The 24,380-nt window shown below is 39.7% G+C and overlaps 1 protein-coding gene across 1 annotated transcript in view; it reads right to left on the reverse strand.

Annotated features, from left to right (window-relative positions):
- Positions 1-24,380, reverse strand: part of ENOX1 (ecto-NOX disulfide-thiol exchanger 1) — a 226,192-nt gene that overhangs the window by 32,930 nt on the left and 168,882 nt on the right. Inside the window, exons 11-12 of the mRNA XM_045567225.1 lie at positions 22,361-22,468; positions 17,926-17,982 (exon numbers count right to left, since the gene is read on the reverse strand). Coding sequence (XP_045423181.1) covers positions 17,926-17,982; positions 22,361-22,468 — 165 coding nt within the window. The remainder of the gene's footprint in view (positions 1-17,925; positions 17,983-22,360; positions 22,469-24,380) is intronic.

Genomic DNA, 24,380 nt, shown 5'->3' on the forward strand with positions numbered 1-24,380 from the left:
ACCCTATTTAATAAATGGTCCTGGGAAAACTGGACAGCCACATGAAGAAGAATGAAACATTAACTCAAGATGGATTAAAGGCTTAAATGTAAGACCCGAAACCATAAAAATTCTAGAAGAAAACCTAGGAAAAACTCTTCTGTATATTGACCTAGGCAAAGAATTTGACCCCAAAAGCAAATACAACAGAAACAAACATAAATAAAGGAAACTTAATTAAACTAAAAACCTCTGCACAGCAAAAGAAATAATCAACAAAGAGACAACCTACAGAATGCAAGAATATATTCACAAATTATCCATCTAACAAAGGACAAATATCCAGAATCTACAAAATACTTAAAGAAATCAGCAACAAAACAAATCAAAACAAAACACAAATAACCCCATTAAAAAGTAGGCAAAAGACATGAACAGGCATTTTTCAAAAGAAGATATACAAATGGCCAACAAACATATGAAAAAACGCTTAACATCACTAATCATCAGGGAAATGCAAATTAAAACCACAATGAGATCACCTTACCCCTATCAGAATGATCATTATTTAAAAGTCAAAAAATAATCAATGTTAGCATGGATGTGGTGAAAAGGGAACACTTAATTTCTATTGGTGGGAATGTAAATTAGTACAACATCTAGGGAAAACATATGGAGATTTCTCAAAGAACTAAAAGTAGATCTACCATTTTGATCCAGTAATTCCACTACTAGGTAGCTACTTAACAGAAAAGAAGTCATTATATATAAAAGATACCTGCAGCACAATTCACAATTACAAAGAATATGGAATTGACCTAAGTGTCCATCAACTAACAAGTGGATAAAGAAAATGTGGTATGTATATATATATATTAATGTTAATACCATGGAATACTATTCAGCCATAAAAAAGAATGAAATAATGTCTTTTGCAGCAACTTGGATGGAACTGGAGGCCATTCTCCTAAGGGAAATACCTCAGGAATGGAAAAACAAATACTGCATGTTCTCACTTATAAGTGGGAGCTAAGCAATGGATATGCATGGTCATCCACAGTGGTATAATGGACATTGGAGACTCAGAATGGGGGAGAGTGGAAGAGGTCAATGATGAAAAATTACCTATTGGTAATGTACATTATTCAGGTGACAGGTACACTAAAAGCCCTGACTTTACCACTATACAATTCATCCGTGTAACAAAAAACCATTTGTACTTCCTAAATCTATTGAAATAAATTTCAAAATATAAATAAAAAGTTACATATTAAAGGAGCAGAGGAAGAATATATAATTCTAAGTTTTCTGAAGTAAATGGTCTAAAAAAGAATTTCAGGGGCTTACAGTTAATAAGCCTATCTAAAATTTATGTAAGCTGAGGGCAATGTCAAGGCTGTCTTCATCAGAGACTAAGGTCATTAATTATGGCATGTCTGAAAAAATAAACAGACATCTAGATGGATCTAAAAAAGAATAAATATTAGACCTGCAGTAATATTTGTTGAATTACATCAAATGAATTTGTTACTGCACAGAGAGGGTGAAATTGACTGGAAATCATAAAGATTGGGTCAGTACCCTTGGCCTGGAGTTATCTGCAGGAAGTCTATAAGGAATATATACCTAGTAGATAGTGAAAAAAAAACAATGAGATTGCTTTGGGTATCTTACATCCTTTTGGTCCCTGAATGCATTTGTGTATTGACATTTTAAAGTAAAACAATGTCTTTATCCTCTTAGATTAAAGGTTATAAAGAAGTTAGTTTTTTGTATCATTAAGATTAATGCTTTTAATGTTTTAAATTAAAATATTAACTTTTAAACTTGTCTTGGAGACGCAACTATAAGCTTATAAACCTTTTTCCTTTCCTTCCCTTTCTACAATATAACACATTTCTCTAGTTCACTTTAATTCTTAGTAATAACCTTTATTAGTTTTCTCACTACAAATAATATATATATATATATATATATTCATTACAGAAAATTTACAAAATAGAGAAAAAGAAAAAAATTTAACTGAAATTCTACTACCCAGATATAAATGCTATTAACATTCAGATATATACCTTTTATATTTTATATATAACCCTCCTGCCACATATATATAACATGATAGATATGTATGTGTGCCTATAAATACATGTATATATATTATTGTTTAGTTCTTAATTGAAAAATAAGATTACCATACATGTATAACCCCCAAATAGAATATCCCACAATAACAACAGAGACTTTGATAGGAAATGGTAATTTCAATGTCTTAATGTTTTCCATTAAATACTAAGAGCATCACTGCTTCCTGGATCATATTAATTATGGCTATCACAGTTCACACCATGCTTAAAATGTGGTCTCAAGCTGGCATTTAAATGACTTTCTTATGACATGGTTTTGTGACAGCCATATTAAATAAAAATAATCTAAAAAAGAGAGAAGAATTCCTTTGTATTCCAACAACTCCATTTATTATTTAAACTGTTAAGTTGTAGTATTTTATTTTTAGTTTTTACTATATGCTACTGTAGATATACCCAAATGAAAAAATGCACTTGCTCTCAAAAATAGCTGTGTGCTCCTCTTCAGTATGTAGAAAATGTAACCCACACTGTTGTAGCCACTGAAGTCCACACCCTTCACAGCCCGAAAAAGTACTGACATGAAAAATCTTCTCAACCAATAAAAGTAGAGCAGCAAATAGAAGAAACTAAAGTGAAATACTTTCTTAAAATGTATGTATGTGCATCCAGAATTAGTCGGTTTGATTTATCTTGTATGATACTGACTCTATTGCTGGTAAAGATTAATTGTATTACGGTGCTCTTGGCACGTTATTTTCTCAGTTCATTTCTCAGTATGACATTTCTTATTTTTCTCTGCTACAAAGCACCCACTATCATAATTTTCACCTGCTGAGTTTATGTTACTCATGATAATATTAAAATTTAGAGGGTTTTTTTGACCTTTATAGTGGTAAATTAGGTCATAAAAATAGATGCAACACAATCTGATAAATGGGAAAGAGAAAGATTTGATTATTATTAAAGTAAAATCAAATTTCACAAATGTTTGCCTGGCCTGCTGTGAGATCTTAAAAAACATTAAATAGCCCCCTCCCCCACACCCCCAAATTGAATCCTCTCCACACCCCCTCTGGCATATGCCAAACACGAGAACTATTCCAAGAAATAGGTGTTCCATATGGCTGCTGCATGGTGCCTGAGCGATGTAGAATTTGAGGTCCTCTAAGTAAAAAGAACAAATAATACAAATAATGGTGATGACAATCCTAACAGCCCTTATTGAGTGCTTGGTAGAGGACAAGTACTCATAGTACTATTATTTTTATTTTACAGATTAAAAAATGAGGCACAAATAAGGTAAGCAGCTTCCTTAATGTCACACATCTGGAAAGTAGCAGATTCAAGACTGGGCCCCAGGCAGTCAGACTCCAAAGTTTTTAAGAGCGCACACCACCTTCTGTACAAACCACCTCAGGGAATCCCAGCTTCTACACTCAGTTTGAGCCCTTACACCCACCCCAAGTCCTCTTCCTTACTAAGAAGACTGAAGTCAGGCCTGGGTGAAGATCCCCAGTGGGCTGGTGCTCATGGAGGATGGCGACTGTGCCGTGGTTGAGTGAGCTCCCAACAGAGCCCAGTGCCCACAACCTGGCATGGGGACATGGATGGACCTGGTTAGGAGAGGCTTGTTGTGATTTGTATTCTCTAAATCAATGTGATTTCTTATGAACCAGAGTTTGGCAATTACTAATCATATATTTCCTTTTAGGGGGTGAATAGCAGCAAAGTTCAACAGTTGGACTAAATAAAGTATCTGGACACCTCAGTTCAGTATAATTTGACTGAAATTTATTAAGACCCCATCACTCTGTCATTCATCAATTATTTATAGAGCATCTACTACAGGGGTAGGTTTTGTGTTAGACAACAAGATGAACAATAGTGATTCCTGTTCTCAAAGAATGTAAGAGTCTAGAGGATGGCCCAGTATGCAAAATACATTAAAACATAGTATGATACAAGCTATGACACCGGAAGCCCCTAGGTGCTGTGGAAGCTTAGAATGGCATCTCACCTGGCATGGGGTGGAGAGTAGGCGGTGGTGTTAACTCAAAGTGTAGTCCTCAGGCTGCTAACACTGGCATTATCTGGGAGCTTATTAGAAATGCAAATTCTCAGGCCCCAGCCTGGACCCACCCAATCAGAAGCTCTAGGGTGGGGCCCAGCAATCTGTACTTTGAAAAGCTCTCTGTTTCAGTCTGTTGTTGACTAAAGTTTGAGAAATACAGCCATGAGAATGTAAGACTCAGACAACAATTAGACAAGAAAACATACACCAAATTAAAATCTGTCAAGTAAGAAAGTTGGAAGAGGTGATCCCTATCACCTCAATTCTAAATTTCAGTCTACAAGACTTCTGCACACATCTTAAAGATAACCAGAATGAAGTTATCATCTTACTAACAGCAATTATCTTCGATATCACCCACAGATAATATACAGAAAGAAGGGTTGGCTTCTCTCACTTAACCAGGCCAAACAGATTCACAGAGCTGTCTGAGGCTGCTGAAATGCCTTTGTCAATTCAATCATCACTTGATAGGTATTACAAATGTATCCACCTGTGTAGGCTCATTACTGTGTAAGGTGTTGCAAGGGATACATAAAAATTCCCTGCTTTAAGGAACTTCACCTGAGTTGGGGAGAGAAGCCTATCATAACTGGGCTGTTCAAAATGGTTGGAATGATGATAAATACTGTAGGAATCTGGGGGAGATGGTGATTGATTAGGACTGATCTTAGGGTAAGGCCCCAAGAAATGGGAATTGAGCTGGGCAGGTGGAATTTGCATTGCAGGCAAAAAGGGTGATATGATAAATGGAGGAATCTGAGTTATCGATAAAAATCTAATTATTTAGAATTTTTAATGAATTGTGTACTTAGCTGAATTTGACCTGTTGACTAAAGCCATTTATTCAGGAAATCAGGCCAATGGTTTTTCTCTATACCAGGCCAATTGTTATTTTGTTTTAATCAAGGAGACCAATTTGAATACTGTCACATAACATGGTCAGGAATGATATATAAGATCACAGTTGTGAGACTTACATGTTACGCATACGAGTGTGTGTGTGTGTGTGTGTGTGTGTGTGTGTGTGTGTGTGTGTAGTGAGGAGGGCATGGAATTATCACAGGATTGGGGCTTTATGTAGATCACACTTGTAGACCTTTCTCATAGTTTCAAGTTATCTTTCTCAAAGTTGGCATGAAAAGAAATTGCTTGTGCAAATTAGATTTTGCAAATCTCATAAACATAAGTAGCTCATCAGCATACACTGAACAGTCTGGAAATTGTCCAGACAGAGAAAGCCACTCTGTATTCTCACGGGGAAGCTGACATAACAAAAGAAACAACGGGATGCTGAACATCATGACCACAAATGTCCCCTGCAAGGGCAATTTCAGGGCTGGGAAGGCTGAGGCATTGAGGGCTTTCTTAAGAAAAAATTAAATGAACAGAGATCTGAAAAAAAAAATCTATTAAGTGTTCCAAGGCTGGTGAGTCTTTTCAGGGGAACCTGTGGAGTTGCCCAAGAACAGCCACCATACACCTTGTGAGACTCCCAATGACTCTTCACGTGTTTACAAGCAGGCTGCTACCCAGAGAGGGTGACAGGCAAAGACCTCCCTGGCTCTGACATCTGCACAGCTAAGGACTGCAGACTCATTTTTTTTTCAGGAAAGTCTGGTTGTCTTTCTATAAAGAACATAATTTAAAAATGTAGCAAAACATGTGAATGCCTCTTCCTTTGGGCAACAGCTTTCTTTCCAAATTCAACTTTTGCTCTGCCTGAATTAGGAACAAGTGGAGAGAATTCACACTGAGGTACACTTGGCTGGATTTCTGAAATTTTGTAATATCCTAAGTTAGATTTAAAGCCACTGGTGTGGGGTTTGAAAACTTCTTGAAGGTTTGATTAAAATGTCCAGTTACAGGCAGCTACACAGGGATGTTGGGTACCCCTGGGCACTGTGGGCAGGTCAATAAGGAAGGCAGGGGACCTGCAGCTGGTGGCTGTGAACTCACATCTGGGGGTGATTCCCACCTTTAGGCCCTAGGGTGGGAAGGGAGGGCATGGAGAGGAGAGTCTCTATCAGAGCTGGGAAGAATTTTGAAGCTGGAAGGATTAGGATACATTTCATTTTGTTGTGGGCAATTTAAACATTTTTATCTCCAAGACCAATTGTAGTTTCCTCCAGGAAGCCCACCAATAATTTTATTTGCAGATTAACATCTGAGCTTTTTCCTTCCAATTCAAGAGTCTTAATTTTGGATAAACTCCTCATTAAGTGTGAGTATTCATGCAACCATAAACACACATTCAGTGAAAACAAATTTCAGTACTGGAGTTGGCAGGTGGGTCGTGTAATAGCAAAATATGCTGCTCTGCTCCTTGCCAGCATCCATTCAGAAGGGCTGACAGGCAGGGAGCCATGAAACTTAGGAAACTCTTCCTGTCTTTCTCCCTGTTTGTCTAATTCCTACTTTGTACCTACTTTTTTTTTGGTCTTCTTCCTATATATTCCCTCAAAAAGGTGTCACAAACCCATGAGTTCTGTGGCAATGCGATGGGTGAGGTCTGGAGATGGGCAGTGTGTGGAAATGGAGAATGCTTGCCCTTTGTGGCATCACAGAACCATCCTGGGAGAGCTGGGGAGTGCTGAGCTGGGATCCTTGCAGAAGACCAGCATCAAGGACAGTGAGTCGAACCAGCACCGGCCCCAGCACTGGCTGGTACATCTCACACCTCTCCCTTCCTGGTTCTTGTGTGGTCAGCAGGAAGTGAGAGGTGTGGAAATCACAACAGAACATTTAATATTCTGAACAATAAAAAAACAAATGGCTCCTGAGTAACAAACAAAACTAAGGGACATTCACCTGCGGGTGTATCTTTGCCCCTCACTATTTTCATATCACTAAGCCTGGTGCTGTAACAGCAGGGACTGGAGGAAAGGAGGGTCCCTACTGGCCCCCACTGCCCCCCACTGCCTTCATGGGGCACCAGAGCAACCTTCTGCTTCTGATCACCTTTTGGACTGCAGGCCCCTTTCACAAATGCTCCTGAAGATTCCTCCTGTTCGTGGTTGCTTAGGATATCAGGCAGTGCTAGGCTGTACCTCATGCAAGGCAGGAAGACTGTGATTGAGCCCTCTTGGTTTATTTGACTTTAAAGTGATACTGCTTGCATTCAAGGCATGTCTGTATGTTTGTATATGCATCTCTTGCTGATGGTTTAGAGCTTACATGAAACTTCATGGCCATAATTAAAAATAAAAGCTTAATTTTCGGGTTGGGGTTAGAACTCATTTTGTTAACTTTTAATTAATCACTCCTCTTAATCTCATGTATTCTTTCCAGAAGGTGCACAAGCCTCATTTGGTTAGTGGTGGCCTGGGTCCATTAGCCTTGGTCTGGGGTCCACACAGAGAACAGGTTCTACAGTCCCTGGGCCATGAAGACGACTCTGACATTGAATTCATAGCATGAGACCCCAAATAACATATCTAAGTATTGTTCTTCTAAAGTTTTTAGAGATTATATGGAATTTCCCTTTCTTTTCAAAATAAACATATTCTTGAGGGTTATTTTCCTCTCCTAGTGAGGAACTCAGTATCTTCTTTATGTGATAATATCCAGGCATTGTTATGGGCTGTTTAGTTCATTACTTACCAAGTAGGGAGTAAGCTTTAATTTTTAAAAAAAAATCAGTGAACCTCCCTTTATCCCTAAATCCCAATCAAGTAAAAAATCTTCCTCATTTATAAAGTGCTTAAATGGTAGATAAATTAACCAGTATATTGTTAAAGAATATTCATTGTACACTATCCGTGACAGCAAAAACAAATAATATTTTAAAATCCCACATCACGAACTGATTAAATAAACTAGAGTACATTTGTGGCATGAAACATTAAGTAGTCATCAAGAATCACATAACAACCGATACCATAGAAATACAACTGATACCATAGAAATACAAAGGATCATTAGAGACTATCAGGAACAACTATACACCAACAAATTGGAAAACCTAGAATAAATGGAGAAATTCCTGGGCACACACAACCTATTAAGACTGAACCAAAAAGAAACAGAAAATCTGAACAGACCAATAATGAATAATAAGACTGAAGTAGCAATAAAAGGTTTCTCATTAAAGAAAAGCCTGATGGCATCACTGCTGAATTCTACAAAACATGTAAAGAAGAACTAATAACAATTCTACTCAAACTATTCAAAAAAGCTGAAGAGCAAGAAATACTTCCAAATTCATTCTATGAGGCTAGGATTACTCTGACACAAAAACCAGACAAGGACACAACAAAAAAGAAAACTACAGGCTAGTGTCCCTGATGAATATTGATGCAAAAATCCTCAACAAAATACTAGGAAACTGAATCCAAGAACATATTAAAAAGATCATTTACCATGATCAAGTGGGATTCATCCCAGGGATGCAAGGATGGTTTGACAACTTATGCAAATTAACAAATATGGCACATCATATCAACAGAACCAAGAACAAAAACCCTAAGATCATTTCAATAGATGCTGAAAAAACATTTGATAAAATTGAACATCCCTTCATGATAAAAACTCAACAAACTGGGTATAGAAGGAGCATACTTCAAAACAATAAAGGCTATATATGACAGACCCACAGCTAATATTATGTGGGAAAGAGAAAAATTGAAAGCCTTCCCTCTAAGATCTGGAACAAGACAAGGATGCCCACTTTCGCCACTTTTATTCAACATAATACTGGAAGTCCTAGTCAGACTAATTAGGCAAAAAAAAAAAAAAAGAAAAGAAAAAGAAATAATGGGCATCCAAATTGGAAAAGAAGAAGTCAAATCATCCTTGTTCACAAATTACATGATCTTATATTTAGAAAATCCTAAAAATTCCACCCAAAACTGTTAGAACTGATAAACAAATTCAGTAAAGTTGAGGATACAAAACCAACATACAAAAATTAGTAGAATTTATATATGCCAACAGCAAATAATCTAAAAAAGAAATCAAGAAAAAAATCACATTTACAATAGTTACAAAAATATAAAATATCTAGGAATAAATTTAAATAAAACCAAAGAAGTGAAAGATCTCTACAAGGACATGTATAAAACACTGATGAGAGAAATTGGAGAGGACACACAAAAATGGAAAGATATTTCATGCTTATGGATTAGAAGAATTGATATTGTTAAAATGTCAATACTATCCAAAGCAATTTACAGATTCAATGCAATCCCTATAAAAATACCAAAGACATTCTCTACAGAAATAGAAAAAAACAATTCTAAAATTTGTATGGAACCACAAAAGACCCCAAATGGCCAAAGCAAATCTGAGCTAAAAAAGCAAAGCTAGAGGCATGACACTATCTGACTTCAAAATATACTACAAAGCCAGGGTAACCGAAACAGCATGGTACTGGCATAAAAACAGACACACAGCCCAATGGAACAGAATGGAGAACCTAGAAATAAATCCACACATTTACAGCCAACTCATTTTCAACAAAGGCACCCAGAACAAAAGTTATTGGGCAAAAGATAATCCCTTCAATAAATGGTGCTAGAAAAACTATATGCAGGAGAATGAAATTAGACCCCTATCTCTTACCATACACAAAAATAAAATAAAAATAGATTAAAGATTTAAATCTGTTACCTGAAACTATGAAACTACTAGAAGAAAAACACTGGGGAAATGCTCTAGGATGTTGGTCTGGGCAAAGATTTTTTGAGTAAGATCTCAAAAGCATAGGTAACAAAATAAAAAATAGACAAGTGGAATCACATTTAGCTAAAAAGCTTCTGCAAAGCAAAGGAAACAAAGTGAAGAGACAACTTACAGCATGGGAGAAAATGTTTGCAAATTATCCATTTGACAAGATATTAATAACCAGAATATATAAGGAACACAAACAACTCAATAGCAAATACTCTTATTAAAAAATGGGCAAAAGATCTGAATAGATATTTCTGAAAAGAAGACATACAAATGGCCAACAGGGATGTTAAAAAATGTTCAACAACGCTAATCATCAGATAAATATAAATTAAAACCACCATGAGACATCATATCACCCCAGTTAGAATGGCTTTCATGAAAAAGACAAAAAATAATAGACACTGATGAGAATATGGAGAAAGGGGAACCCTTCACTGTTGGTAGGAATATAAATTAGTACAACCACTATGGAAAATAGCATGGAGGTACCTTAAAAAACTAAAAATAGAACTACTATATGATTTAGCAATTCTATTACTTGGTATATGTTCAAAAGAAATGAAATCAATGTATCAAACAGATATCGGCACTCTCATGTTTACTGCAGCACTATTAACAATAGCCAAAATATGGAATCAACATAAATGTCCATCAATGGATGAATGGATAAAGAAAATGTGATATATATGCACAATGGAAAATATTCAGCCACAAGAAAGAATGAAATCCTATCACTTGCAGCAACATAGAGGGAACTGAAGTTTTTATTTTAAGTGAAATATGCCAGGCACAGAAAGTTAAACATCACATGTTCTTACTTGTGTATGCAGGAGCTAAAAAAGTAGACCTAATGAAGACAGAGAGTAGATTAGTGATTACTAGAGCCTGGGAAGGGTAGTGGGGAGGGGTGATGAAGAGAGGTTGATTAATAGGTACAAAAATACAGTTAGATATAATAGAAGGAATGATTTAGATAGTTCATTAGGGTGCCTATAGTTAATAATAATCTATTGTATATTTCATAACAGCTAAAAGAGAAGAATTCAAATGTTTCTATCATAAAGAAAAGACAAATGTTTGAGGTGATGGATATCCCAATTGCCCTGATTTGATCATTATACAATATATGACTGTATCAAAATATCACATGTGCTTGAAGATATGGACATGTTATACAGCAATAAAAACATTAAGAAAACCTATTTAATAACATGAGGGAATGCTCATGATTTAGAAAGAAAAAAATATAGGTTATAAAACTGTCTATATGATATGCTGTAAATTTGGTAAAAATGTATATACCTGCAAATAGAAAAAGATGGAGGAAATACAAAGAAGTGGAAACACTAATTTCTGAGTGGTGAGATTTCAGATGGTTATTTTTAAAAAATATTTTTCTTCATTTCCACATTTCTCACAAAAAGAAAATGGCACTTTTAAGATAAGAGTATTTACGTGTATTTATACATATGTTATGTTGGCTTAAATAAAGTTACCAATCTTCTATTCTAAGCAATTGCTTTTGCTTTTTACACCTGGTAGGATTATCACGAACCTTTTTGGAGAAGGACATTCTGTCTCCAAAATGAGTAACTTTTGTTCAGATCTTGGTTTATGTATACAGGTATCCATATCATGTCAGACCATTTCACACAGCACTGAAATTTGTTTTCTTTGCCTGTTTTCTCTAACCTGACCTGGAGGAAGAAGAATTTTCATTTCTCTAAACTCAATCTGTCGGCTTTATTAAACATGTGCTAATCCTGTTACATGCTCCAAATCCACTAACAGCCAAGCAGGTACCACCAACTCCTGCTCTCACAAAAAGGACAAACTCCAGCCCCGGCTCCAGCTGTGGAACACACTGTCAGTTGGCAGAGAGGTGCCTGCTTAGAAAACTTGTCTTGAGGGTTGACTGGAAACAAGAGCGTGCGCCATGGAGCCAGCTTCTGCCCAGTTTTGACAGCAATTCTTTCTCTAATCCTTCCTTGCAGCTCTGCACCTGCTGGGATAGGGGTATACTAACAGGGTCCCTTCCAATCCTTGGCCTTTTCAAGAGTGTTGGATTGGGATTGTGTGGACTTTTTCTGATGGAATTATGGGTCTCACAGCGAATGGCAGGGCATGTGGTTAATTCACAGCAGAACACATGGTGAAGCAGCTGGAAGACGGCAGCTGCCTGGGAGCCGGGGGTGTAGAGGGCCGGTGGGGGAGAGGTAGGAAGGAAGCATCAGCAGCAGAGAAGCAATAATGAATGTTACAGGAGCTGAAACTGGAGGGAAAGACTGAGATCTGGGTGTGAGCATTCAATAAGTGAGCAGGTAATATGTTACAGGGTAAAGGAAATATTCGTCCATGAAAAGTCTTTAGGCAACTACAGACATGGGTCCAACTCTCCCTAAAGGAAAGACCAAGTGGCTACTGATTTTCCAGTTGAGTTTTTGGAGGTCTTAAAGCTCTCTGTGTAGCACTCACTATGCCCCACTCCCACCAGATTCTCCCCCGACCCCGGGGAGCCAGTCCTTCCATTAAAGGTCTTGTCTCCAGAGCGTTGCTGGAAACATGCAAGTAAGTTACCTCAAGCCCATCATTCCCACTCTGATGCGGACCTGAAGAGAGTGAGGCCTGGCGGAAGGAAACAGGACTAGCAAGTCTGGGTGACGGCAGGAGGGCACAGGACAGGGAGTCGGCTGCATGTGGGGCAGAAACCACATCTTTATTACCCACCAGTGGATCTCCAGAACCTAGCACAGTGTCCGGCACATGTAAGGCTGGAGTAATAACAACGTCTAACACGTACTGTTCACGTCCTCACTGCAAAGCAAGGCTCACAGTAACCCTACGAGGTAGGTGTCAGTATCACCTTCACTCCAGAGGTGGAAAAACGGAGGTGCAGGGGATCAGTGTGTGGCTCAGGGTCACCCACAGAGTAAGTGGCAGAGCTAGCATTGAAATTAGGCTCTGATTTTGACACCTGCACTCTGCTGCCCCCCCTCGGTGAGCGCAGGTGGGTGTACTGAGTAGAAAAGGGACGCCAGGCTGTGCTGGACACAAACGCGGGGCTCTGCGCAGGCCGAGAGCAGCAAGAGGGGTGAGAAGAACGTGTGGAGGGCGACAGCTTTGCTCCCGCACTGCAGTGTCTGCTAGACTCTGTCCTTGCGGGATGGGGCTTGTTTTCCTTTTGATAGAGCCATGCGCTGGGGTGGGGGAGTGTGAAGCCTTACACTGTCCCTTCCTGTCGTGTCTCCTCCTCGCCAGTTTAAGATTGGGGCCCCCCAAGACCAGGCAGCAAGTCGCTATGGGAAGAAAGGACAGAGCCTGGGTTGTTTTTCCCTTTTGAGGATATAGCCCCATTTCTCCATAGAAGTTTTCTTTTTCTCTCTCGCCTTGTGGGGTCCACCGGTACGTATTCTTATCTCTCAGGCCCCCCTGTCTGAAGGGGGAAAGCCACCCTCAAACCGGGCGGAGGACGCGTGCTCGCGGAGGCTTCCCCCACATACATCATTAAAATACATGGCTAACGATAGCCTTCCGCCGCGGCCTACTAAACTTGAAGAATGTTCTTCGCACATATCTCTTCCATACGCTCCTAACATCTTTACTGTGACAGATTTAAAGACAGCTCTGAGGATTTACTCTCTCACAGAGGTGACGTGAAAAACTGAAAAGTCTTTTCTTCTTTTGTGTTTTTGTTTTATTGTTGGGTGGGAAGGGTGTTCTATTTGACATCAGTAACCTTCAGTATCACCAATTAAACCTCTGTACAGATTGCAAATGATTCCTTTAACCCCCGTGCGGGAGTGTGAATTGTGCAAATAGAGGAATGTGAAGTAGCAATTTTCCTACAACAGAAACAAGGACGGGAGGAGAGAAAATTCATGGAAACCTGTTAGACCAAATTGTTCTATACACTGTAGGATTAGTTCATGCCTTTATTATTAAAGCGCTGCCACTTTGCTTCATCCCTCCTTCCTGCTCCTACATTGCTCCCTTCCCCGTTCCCTCCACTCTCTTACCAGGCACACACATAAGGATCGCAGGTGGTACTGCTGGGAGGGGCTCATCAAAAAGGATGTAAGATGAGGACAGATTATCTTTGTTTTTTTTTTTTTAAGATGCTGACATCTGTTATACGTAATTACCAGGCACCAGCTAGTTATTCAGCAGTCCTAGGGATGAGAAGACAGCTCAGAGACAGAGATGGAAAGAACATGTACAGCTTTGCTTTCTAGGAAAGAAACCTGGGTCTGGAATAACTGAAATCCTTTAAAAACCTGGGATAAAGGCTAGTTTTAGACTTGGGTACACTTAAGTGGTTGGACTGTCCGTGTCCTTAATATATCCAGTTCCAAATACAAAGAAAAACCTTTAAAATCAGCCAGTGTGAGCCTGGCAAGTTCTCTTGGAGAACAAGGCCTTTGCAATTGACTTCAGCTTCTGGCTCTAATAGTTTTAAATTAGCTTTCAGAAAACTTTTCTCACAGGCATGACCTCACAGAAGATCTTGTGATAAAGGGGCAAGGGTTGGGCTTTTTAAAGGCGTATCTGTTTTGAGACCTCAAGAATTCTGGACAAGGCGTTGGTCAGATGCTGCTGGTGCTCAGAAATGATAGAAATAGTAACAGACCATTAGTTAGATGACTCTTGAGACGAAGGCAAAAGGGTAAATTGCAAGACCCTATGTATCTTTTAGTAGATCCCTTCAGTCCAACTAATCGATACCATAAGAGTGCAATGGCTGCACCAACATTCTGAATGACAAACAATTCAGACATCATGACACAGCTATGAATATACAGGATCCTCCAGAAACAAATATGAGAAATGTGACCAAGATTTATGGACATGTTAATTACAGCATTATTTATAATAACAAAAATGAAAAGTTAAATGCCTAACACAAAGGCATGTGGTTTAATTATTTCATATTTATATTATACAGTTATTAAGAATCATGTCTTTGAGGAACATTTGGTAAAAAGGAAAATACTTATGATATAATGAAAAAGTCAAAAAGTTACAAAACTGAAGACAACATGATAGTACTTATTTATTCATTTATTTATGGGTTTTCCCTCTGGTTATACACATGCACATGACTGAATAAAACTACAATAAAATGTTAATGGTGGTTATCTCTGATTAATGAGATACTAAAAGTTATTTTTCCTTACCTTTACCTCTGTATTCTTTTCTGTAATTTGCAAGCTTCAAATATATTCTTTTAAAACTTCTAATGTAATAAGATATACTAGTTTTAAAAAAAACAATTGTCAACTCTCACAAGAATATCCAGCTAAGCTGGCACCAGTCCATCGTATAATTATTATTAACAAATGATAATGCATAAAATTCTTGCCTCCAGATGTGAATAATTATAATGAAAAATAATCTATATGTCTCAGCTAACAGCCTCTGGACCAGGGGCTTAAAACCTCGTGGTCTGCATTAAAATTCATCCTGCCAAAGTCCTGCCTACTGTAATAAATTCCATGGATGCGTGAAGAGGGAATTCATACTTGTTGAGTATGTACTCTCAGCCAGGTGTTTATGTGCATGGTTCCACTTACCACACTACAAGTGCGGAAGGTCAAGTTGAGAAAGGTCACATAACTTGCCTGGGTCACATGGCTATTCATGATCAAAATGGATTCAAACCCTTGGTCTGGTTTGAAAGCCTTGTTTCTTTTGACCACCATAGGGCGAATGGAGACTTCAGATGAGATGGAGATTTCATTTCAGACATTTGAAAATACCTTCACAAAATATTTTGCTACAGTTCCTAATGCATGGTCAAATAATTGATTTTTGTTTATTTCTTTCATGTAACCCTAGTGGAGGTACTAGGGAAACTGCCAGAAGGAGACAAAATTCAGACAGAAAAGAGAAGGACAAGTGAATAATTCACTGACTGGGAAACCCCTGACAAAATAGGCGATGATTGTAATAATCGGCCCAGCCTTCTGCCCGGCCAGGGAAGGGCCCCTGGCAGGCTGGACTGGCAAGGGCTGTCGGGCTCTGCCACTTCACAAATGTCTTCCCACCCTGGGTCAAGGAGCTGCTTCTCCCTCCTACTTGGCCAGAACCCCGTCTCCCAACAGTCCTTTCTCTGAGTTGATTACAAAGCCTACATTATGCACTCTAGACAGGTGTCTTAAAAAGTTAAAAACTTTCCTTTAGAAGGACAAAAACCCTTAGAGATTATCTCCCTTTACTTTTTTTCATTGGATAATAAATGACTTTTAACATTTCTCAAAAAAGGGTCTATGGGCTAGATGCTGTGTTAGGCCTACACGTATCATCTAATTTAATCCACTCAGCAGATGAGTTTATAATCATAACAACATCTCACTCAGACAGGACCTCACAATTACAAAGTGCTTCCACATCCATTATCTCATTTGCTTCTCACAATAAGCCTTAAGAACAGAAAAGTAGGAAATATCATCCCCATTTTACAGTCCAGGACATTGGGGCACACTGCCACTTTGTCTCGTTTATTGGATTAGACAGCAGCTTCCTTGAAAGCACAGAGAGACTGGCCGTGTGTGGAGTGGAGATGATGTTCTGGTTGAGAATGTGGCAGCAATGTGTCCCTGGAAGGCAGAGTCCTGAAGAAGGGTTTTAGGGTAAGGCTGGCCATGCGATATTGGAATGGGAAGACAAATTCTGTTTATGTCACAGTATCGCCTAGGAGAGTTCTGCACGAATGGCTTCATCCTCCTGCTTTCCACTTTCTCAATCCTATCCATTCTTCAAAGTGAAACCCAAGCCCCACAGATGCAGGAAGCCTTTCTTGATTATCCAGCACAAAGAAACCATAAAATAATACCTTAGCTCATTACAGTATTATGGTAAGTTTCTGATGTAGGCTTTGCCATTCTTTTTACACATGAGAAAAATGAGGCTCAGAGAGGTTAAGTAACTTGTTAAGATGACACAGCTACTAAGCAGCAAAGTCTGGATTCCAAACTACATCCCATCACGGCTGCCTCCCTTTCACGTACACTCATCACATCCTGTACGCGATCACGTGTTTCCTGCTTCCTCAACTCAGTCATAAGTTCCTTGAGGGCAGATGGCAACTAATATTTCTCGTAACCCCCATGGCTACCCCGCTAGAACTTCACAGTGCACCACGAACACAGTAGGTCCTCAATAAGCACCATATGTTAAATATCTGTTGGGTAGGCACACTAATGATTAGGAGGGAATTTTTTGGTACTCTGAATATTAGGCTGTCTGTTGTTTATAATTAAAACAAGAGTGAACATGAAATATATAATTTCTCCTAGCTCTAGTGTAATCAGGCATTCATTACCATGTCTAATTCTGTGTTATGTGAAAAGAACCGCTTGGTAAGCATTTTCAGTGATGAGAATAATCAAATACATACAGATATCAGAGAGATTACAAAAAAGACAAAAACAAAACCATCAAACATATGGAGACACAATGATCTACATGGTATAATGTTCAATCTGAGACTAAAGAACTTTTAAGGCAAAAAGAATACTTGTCTACTTTCTGACAACTGGATATTCAAGGAACACCATGAGAAGAAGTCATGGTGCCAACGGGGCTCTTGCACCATCACACATGATGCTCTACCAAGGAGATGGATGTGCGATGCCTCTATTCTGGGCCGGAAACAGAAGAGAGGTCTACTTTCAAGAGCTATTCTGAGAGGAGGGGGCTGCTCTAGAGACCCTTTCAGCATGTTAGTCATTTAATTACACCTTCAGTGGCAGCAAACTTAATAAACAAACAAGCAATAGACCACCCATTACCCTGTCGGGTCTCGTTCCATTTGCCTCCCCCAACACATCATTAATTTATAGCTTTGGGAATAGAAAGGGTTCAAACAAACTCACTGAGATTAGAATTTTTGATGGCGGGGATTAGCTCAAATACTTCTAAACTGACATTTGAAAAACTGAGCTAACAATAGCAGTGCCTATCAACCACATTTTACTGCCAAACTATATATAATAATCATAAGCTACTGAGAGGCAGGGCTTCTGATTTCCTTTATGTGGTAAATTAACATGCCACATCCCCATGTGTTAACCAACATCAAACAAAAAGAGCAAATACCAAGTTTGTGGTACCTACATTTGCATCCTCGTGGCTGTGCCCATTGGTCTCGACCAATTCCTTGGTACCTTTTAACTGCAAATTTTAAGAAAAAACAAAACAAAACAAAAAAAATGAATAAACAAGCATATCTGTTAAGTATATCATCTTGTTGACTGATTTATCTGAGGCTGCATGTTATAAAACTTCCAATGAGGTAAAACAGATGGAGCACATATTTCTAATGAGCCTTATTGAAACTAGTTTGAGACCAATATTTTATGAAGCTTGATGGCTGGCAAAAAATAAATGGGTCTTGGTCATTATTTTTTAAATAATAAGATTAGAAAGCAGTTCCATAGGCATAAAAATGTAGAAAATTGGTTCTTAAGAATAATAAATGATTTCATTTCCTAGTTGGATTGCTATTAATTTAAACCCTGCAGTGTTTGCAAGTTGCCATCAGCTAAATGATGTTATACTAACGATTATTTGTGAATGGTGCATTTTCAGCTATTTTTAACATGCTGCAGTGCTACTATGCACGGCCTCCTTGAGAACATATTTGAATGACTGATTTCTCTGGAGGCCTCAGAGGAGAAGATGGTTGCTTCTTTGGTAGAGGAAGAGTTGGGAAGACATCTCCTTTAGCCACTGAGCATTAGAAGAAAAGTTATTTCTCAAATAAAATTTTTAACAGTGAACATTTAAAATTCTCCTCTCTCTCAGAAGGCTTAGGAGTAATCAGTTATCAGGAGATTTCGGGAAACCTTTAATTGGCATTTTATCCAATCCTGACTCAAAACAGACATTTGGAGGCAGAGAGCAAAGGAAAAGGGTGCGCTAGCCTCGCAGCTGTTTGCCAGTATTTCTTCCTGACTTATTATGCTTAGGGAGCAGCAGCTTCTCTGTCATCTTTTTTTTATGCCCAATATAAAGTATTCATGGTGGGAAATAAATAGGTGAAATTTGAAAGAAAATAAATGCACATATACCACCAATGTGTTTGATTCAGAACATTGGTTCTTTCTGCTATTTGTGCATGTTAAAATGAAAGCTTCTTTAGTTTTTTTAAGCCAATCTTACACTCTCAGCAAGCCATACCCTCTCCATGCCAAGAGAGGGGTTCTGCCAAGAGCTGTGACATGAAGAAACTGAGGACGGGCAGCTGATGATGGACCAGAGGCTCGCTGGCCTATTTCCACTTCGTTCCCACTTAAGGAAAAAAATCTGCCCACAGTTGTTTAGGGCTACGTCACTGATGGTTCTACACATGGCAAATGCAAGGGGGCGAGGGCAGTACATGACACCTATGAGAGGGAAAAGGTGCGCCTCTGTGATACAAATACCGTCCATTACCACAGGGCACAGAACAACCTCAAAAAACCCATCTTTTCCTAGCATAAGGCTTTTTGTGCAGGTGTTCCTCATCTTCCTCTTCATCGAATGCTCCGCCCTCCCCACCTTAGGTCCTGTAGCTTGTGCCCCTGCATGTTAGGGTCAGGTTAGCTCAGGAGAAGGCCTTGTTCTTCTTCAGCCGTTCCACAGTCACGTGTTTCCCAGCAGCAATGTGCCAGCTGCTCTCCTCCCCCCTTTTAACACAGTGACTGCCACGCTAGAAAAACATTTGTTTTTTCCCTTGGGGCCATGGTGTTTTACTACAAAAATAGAATAAAAACTTCAAAAACAAAACAAGCCTTTCCAATTTAATGAGGAATTTGTTATTTTTTATTGTTTTCTGTGCACGAGTTACATGCAACTTGCAAAACTAGCTCTTGCAGCTCCCAAGGTGAAGACACGTAGGAGTTACACATGCTTCACGAGGCCTTGGGCTCAAAACTAGCGTGAGTTAAATACAACTCACATGGCAGGTAATGTGTTAAATAAATTCCATTCTTCCTACTCCATGCTGTCCTCTAACTCCACCCTCACGTTTTATGCTATCCATTTACTCTCATCCCACTTTCTGTCCACGGGCACTGCTCATGCCTTCGCTCTCTGCTGCCAGCACTAGCGGGCAGCCCCTCCCGCCTACAGCCCCCTCTCCTTGCAGCTGCAGCCCCTGGCGGGCTACCGCCTTGCCCTCCCTGGCCTGCTCCTTGGCCTTCTCTCCTCCAGCCGCCGCTGTCCCCCAGGCAGGGCTGATGGGGCTCGGGCTTGTGAACAAGCTCCAGATGTGGCCAGCTACTATCGTTGTAAAGAAGATGAAAGGAAGGACTCAGTGGGGCCTGTAGAGACCTAGAGAAGCCATGTCTTAGCCAACAGGAAGGCCGGAGAGCTTAGGGAATGGTCCTGCCTTCCCAGGAGGGGAGCTGAGGGAGCGATGTGGCCTTCCCTGGAGGGGGGTGGAGCCTAATGGTGGGAAGGGTCTGTCCTCAAGACCTTTCCTTTCCTTTCAGGATTCCCAGCAAGTGGCAGTCGCTTTGAATAGCAAAATTCCAAGTCTTCAGAGAAGGGTATATCTTTCCCTGTGTGTGTGGCCATTTGTTTAGGCCATATCTATGCAGGCAATTGCAACAGTGTTTACATGTGTAGTTACTCTACACAAATTCAAAGAATTGGCAATGCTCAAAGAGGGGAGAGGTGTGGTTTTCAGTGTATGTGTGTGGGTGGGTGGCCGCAGGGTGATGGAATGAATGCATACATTGATTGCATGGCCCCCTTTGCAAGAACTGCCAGGGGCAGCAGGTGCAGGGCTCTCTGGGCAAACAGCTTGGTAGTGACAATAGCACCCAAGTACATTTGGCTGCTGTGTACCACTGGTCCCCTTAGACTTACATATTCTTGGTGCCTTGCTTGGAAAAGCCATCCCACTGCAGTTAGTACTGCAGATTTTAAAATGCTTCCTTCTCATTCGTATTTTCTAGGTCTTTAATGATTTTAGTTGTTTTGAATCCTCTTCACATTCTCCTTTTATTTTTTTAAGTAATGGAGAGTGACGTGTAATGTTTTGCCAATGCCTGTGTATGTGCTTTGCTCTTTAAAAATGCAGGCCATAACAAGAATGTATCAATACTTTCTGCAAAATTCAGAATCTATCTTTATGATGGGGGGTTGGACTCCAAATCAAAATAAAGGATTTGAGTGATTTAGAGAAAAGAGAAATTCACCCCTCCCAACTCCAGTTAAAACTATCTAAAGGAAAAAATCAGGGGACAGGAGAGACAGCAGAAAACAGCAAAAGCTCAGAGCTATGTCAGTTTGATCAGGAGCAAATATGAACCAACTCAGCTCCACTTCGCTGGGAGTCTTTTAATAACCTAAATGTGGGAAGGACAGTGATCTCAGGTGTCCTAGACAGTAGGCCATTGTGAGTTTAGTCAACTAGATTTTTCAGTTCAATCTAACATCTGAAATCATACAGATTTAGCCTCAGTATAAGTTACTGAATCTACATAAATCATATAAAGATAATTATTAGTTTAATAAAGCATTTTTCTCCAAAGCTATAAAAGTTTATAAACTATTTAACATCTTCACTTTTCCCTCAAAATCAATTCTACTTTTAGGGGAAAATAACTAAAAAGATATTTTCTTGATTCCCAAGCCATCACAAAAAATAAGAATCACTTATAAAGCAACTTAGTCACAGCTGACGGGTCACATTCTCCTTACTTCATATTTTCTAAAATGTGACCTTTGAAATTATTTATACTGTATAAATAAACTTCTCCTACACTACTATGTGTGAGTGAAAAATCTAAAACAACCTACACTTGATTACCCACAGAGGGTTGGGGTTACTATATGTCATTTTTTTTCTTTCTAATGACCATTCACCACATTGTTGGCAGCAGAGTGAAGGCCAGAAATAGGAAGGCATTTCAAAAGCCCTCCCGGCTCCTCCCATGTAGACAGCGGGCTTAGATTTCACTCTGTCGCCTGTGGAGTGATCGATCTTGCCCTGCTGTAAGACAATACTTTCCAATCCACTTGTCAATGTCAGGCCACACTTTCATATCAAAGAAAGCTGGAATGAAATGATCAGATTTACAAACTTCATAGAAAAGGTCTGTTGCTCACCATGGTTAGGTAAGTGCTCTGAGGCACAGGGAAGATATTTTTTTAAAGCTGCCATGAATCAGGCCCTGTTCACATGTCTGCAGGAGTACTACGGGTTATGCTACGCTCACTTTCCTCACTGCTAAACTTAAAAGGAAACCAGCTGCTTATTTTGAAATACATCTGCATTGCCAATGTTTTAAAACTGTATCAAAATTCATTTGTCTTCTGGAAGAGACTTTCACACACACTGGCAGGCTTGGGCAGTCTAAATAGGTACAGGAGTGAGGACAGTGATGCTGGAAATGAGATTATAAATTTCACGTAGCAAAGCTGCTAGGAGATTTGACCGCGTTCAGGCTAATTGTACTGCAGATTACCTTCAGTAACATTTGTGTGGGTGACACACGAGGGAGGTGTGCACCGGGGTGTCTGAATTGATTCATAATTCAGAGCAGTTTAATGCACTTACTTGTTCCTGGAGGACTTTTAGTAATGCTTGTGTGTGGGACTGCTCTTCCTTGGCTTGTTCCAATTCTGACTTTTTGTTGTTTAACTCCTCCTGGATGGTTAGCAATTGCTGTGAAATTAAAGGAGAGTCAGCGTAAGCAGGATTGGAGGCCAGGTGATTTGAAAATATCCAAAATACCCACGCAAAATCATGAGGAGAAGATTTTTCCATGTCTTAAAGCTCGATCCAGACTTCAGTTGACTTTGTGCTTTCCCCAGTTAGTGTAAGGGGCACTGCAGCCTTTGGCACACTACTGGGCTGTCTGTGATACCCATGCACAGGACGTGTTTTAGTATTTGCGAAGCCACCATTATATTCCTTTGAACAAATGCATATTTGTAAAATTATGCAGAATAGTGTTAATAAACAATATATTGATAGATGAAGAAATAAAATGATAAAAAATATAATTAGTCAACTAGTCCAATGTCACTTCATTTTACGTGTTATAGTAGGGCTAGCTTTCCGGTAGCTCTGTAAAGCTACTTCACCAAGGGGCTGGGACCACAAAAGATCCTTTTACTTTCCCTGTTATGACGGTGATGTTTTATTAGATCAGCAGGACTGAAGTCCAAACTGCAATCAATATATCAGCCAAGAAAACTGCTGATATAAGCTGTCAAAACACTAAGCTATGGCCTACACTGCTATTTTTAAGCAGGGCCACTGAAGGGATCTTTGTAAGCCTTGAGCTTTCCTTGCCCTATCAGCTGTAACTCATGTGAAGGCTTACCTTGTCTGCCAAAGGCACAACGCTGCCCAGCACTAATTCTTTGGGCCACGGTTATATGTTAATATATACATAGGCTGGAGAATACATTCAAGAGCTTCAAAACAGACCCTGGAAACAGCTCTGTCTATTCCGAGCTTCTTGACAACAAAGGGCTAGTTTGCAAAGACAGACATGCATTTCTCCCGCTACCACACGTGACAAATGCCACACGGATGCTGTGGAAATGTTAGTGTATTCCTGCTATGGAGGGATCTGTCTTCAGCGTCCAGGCTGCTTCTTCAGGCCCTGACGAGCTGGCTGCAGAGCAGCCTGGCCAGTTCCTAACTACCAAAGCCTGAAGAAACACTGGCACTGGGTTTCCCATGCTCAGACCTACCAACTGGAAGGATTAAATTAAATCTCCAAAACTACGGGTTTTGGGGGCCTTGGGAGGCTACGAAGCATGCAGAAAAACACACTGTGCCTTCCCCTGGGCTTGTGTGTGCTGTGCCCCATCCTGGTATCGGGTGTAAATTTAAGAACGTATTTTTTGGTCCCCTACCATAAACAGTGATTTCTCTGTAATTTTCTAAAAGCTCAGTGCCTCCCAGCTCACCACCTGCACATACCATAATCACCTGTGAGGCGATGCCCACGTTCCACAGTGGCTTCTTGAGCAGCCTCTGTGATTCAACTGCGCATCACTGACTACAGTACAGGAAACAGGGGGCCCGTATTGTACTTGGGGACAGTGACAAGTACCTAAACTGTGTCCAAACGGTGGGGAATGACCCTGTGCCTTCATTCTCATTCATGACCTGCCCCGAACAGTTCCCAGGGGATCCGGTGCTCTGAATTGGGTGATGCCAAGTAAAGTTTTACTTCCTTAGATAATTTCAAATCCAATCTTTAAACCTCCTATTAAAATGAGCCAAATGAAGGACAGGAAATTATCTTCAAAGGTAGGTAGCTTATGTTTGTTCACCACAGGGCTGAGGTAGCAAAATTTAGAAATAATGGACATCCCGCAGAAGGAGGGTGGACATTAATAACGGTGTCTCTGTATAAGCAGACACTGTGCAGACATTAATAATGAAGTTGTACAAATGCCTCTGGACACAGAGGAAGCTCATGATACACTGCTCAGCAGAAACAAAGTTCAGGTTACAAACAGGTTTCATTTAATTCTGGAAACTATTCATAGAAAAGGATCTAGATACTGTCTCTGGGTTGATGGACTTATGGATCTTTCTGTTAGTTTTGCTTCTC

This window comes from Lemur catta, chromosome 13, assembly GCF_020740605.2.
Source record: "Lemur catta isolate mLemCat1 chromosome 13, mLemCat1.pri, whole genome shotgun sequence".
NCBI classification, from domain to species: Eukaryota; Metazoa; Chordata; class Mammalia; order Primates; family Lemuridae; genus Lemur; species Lemur catta.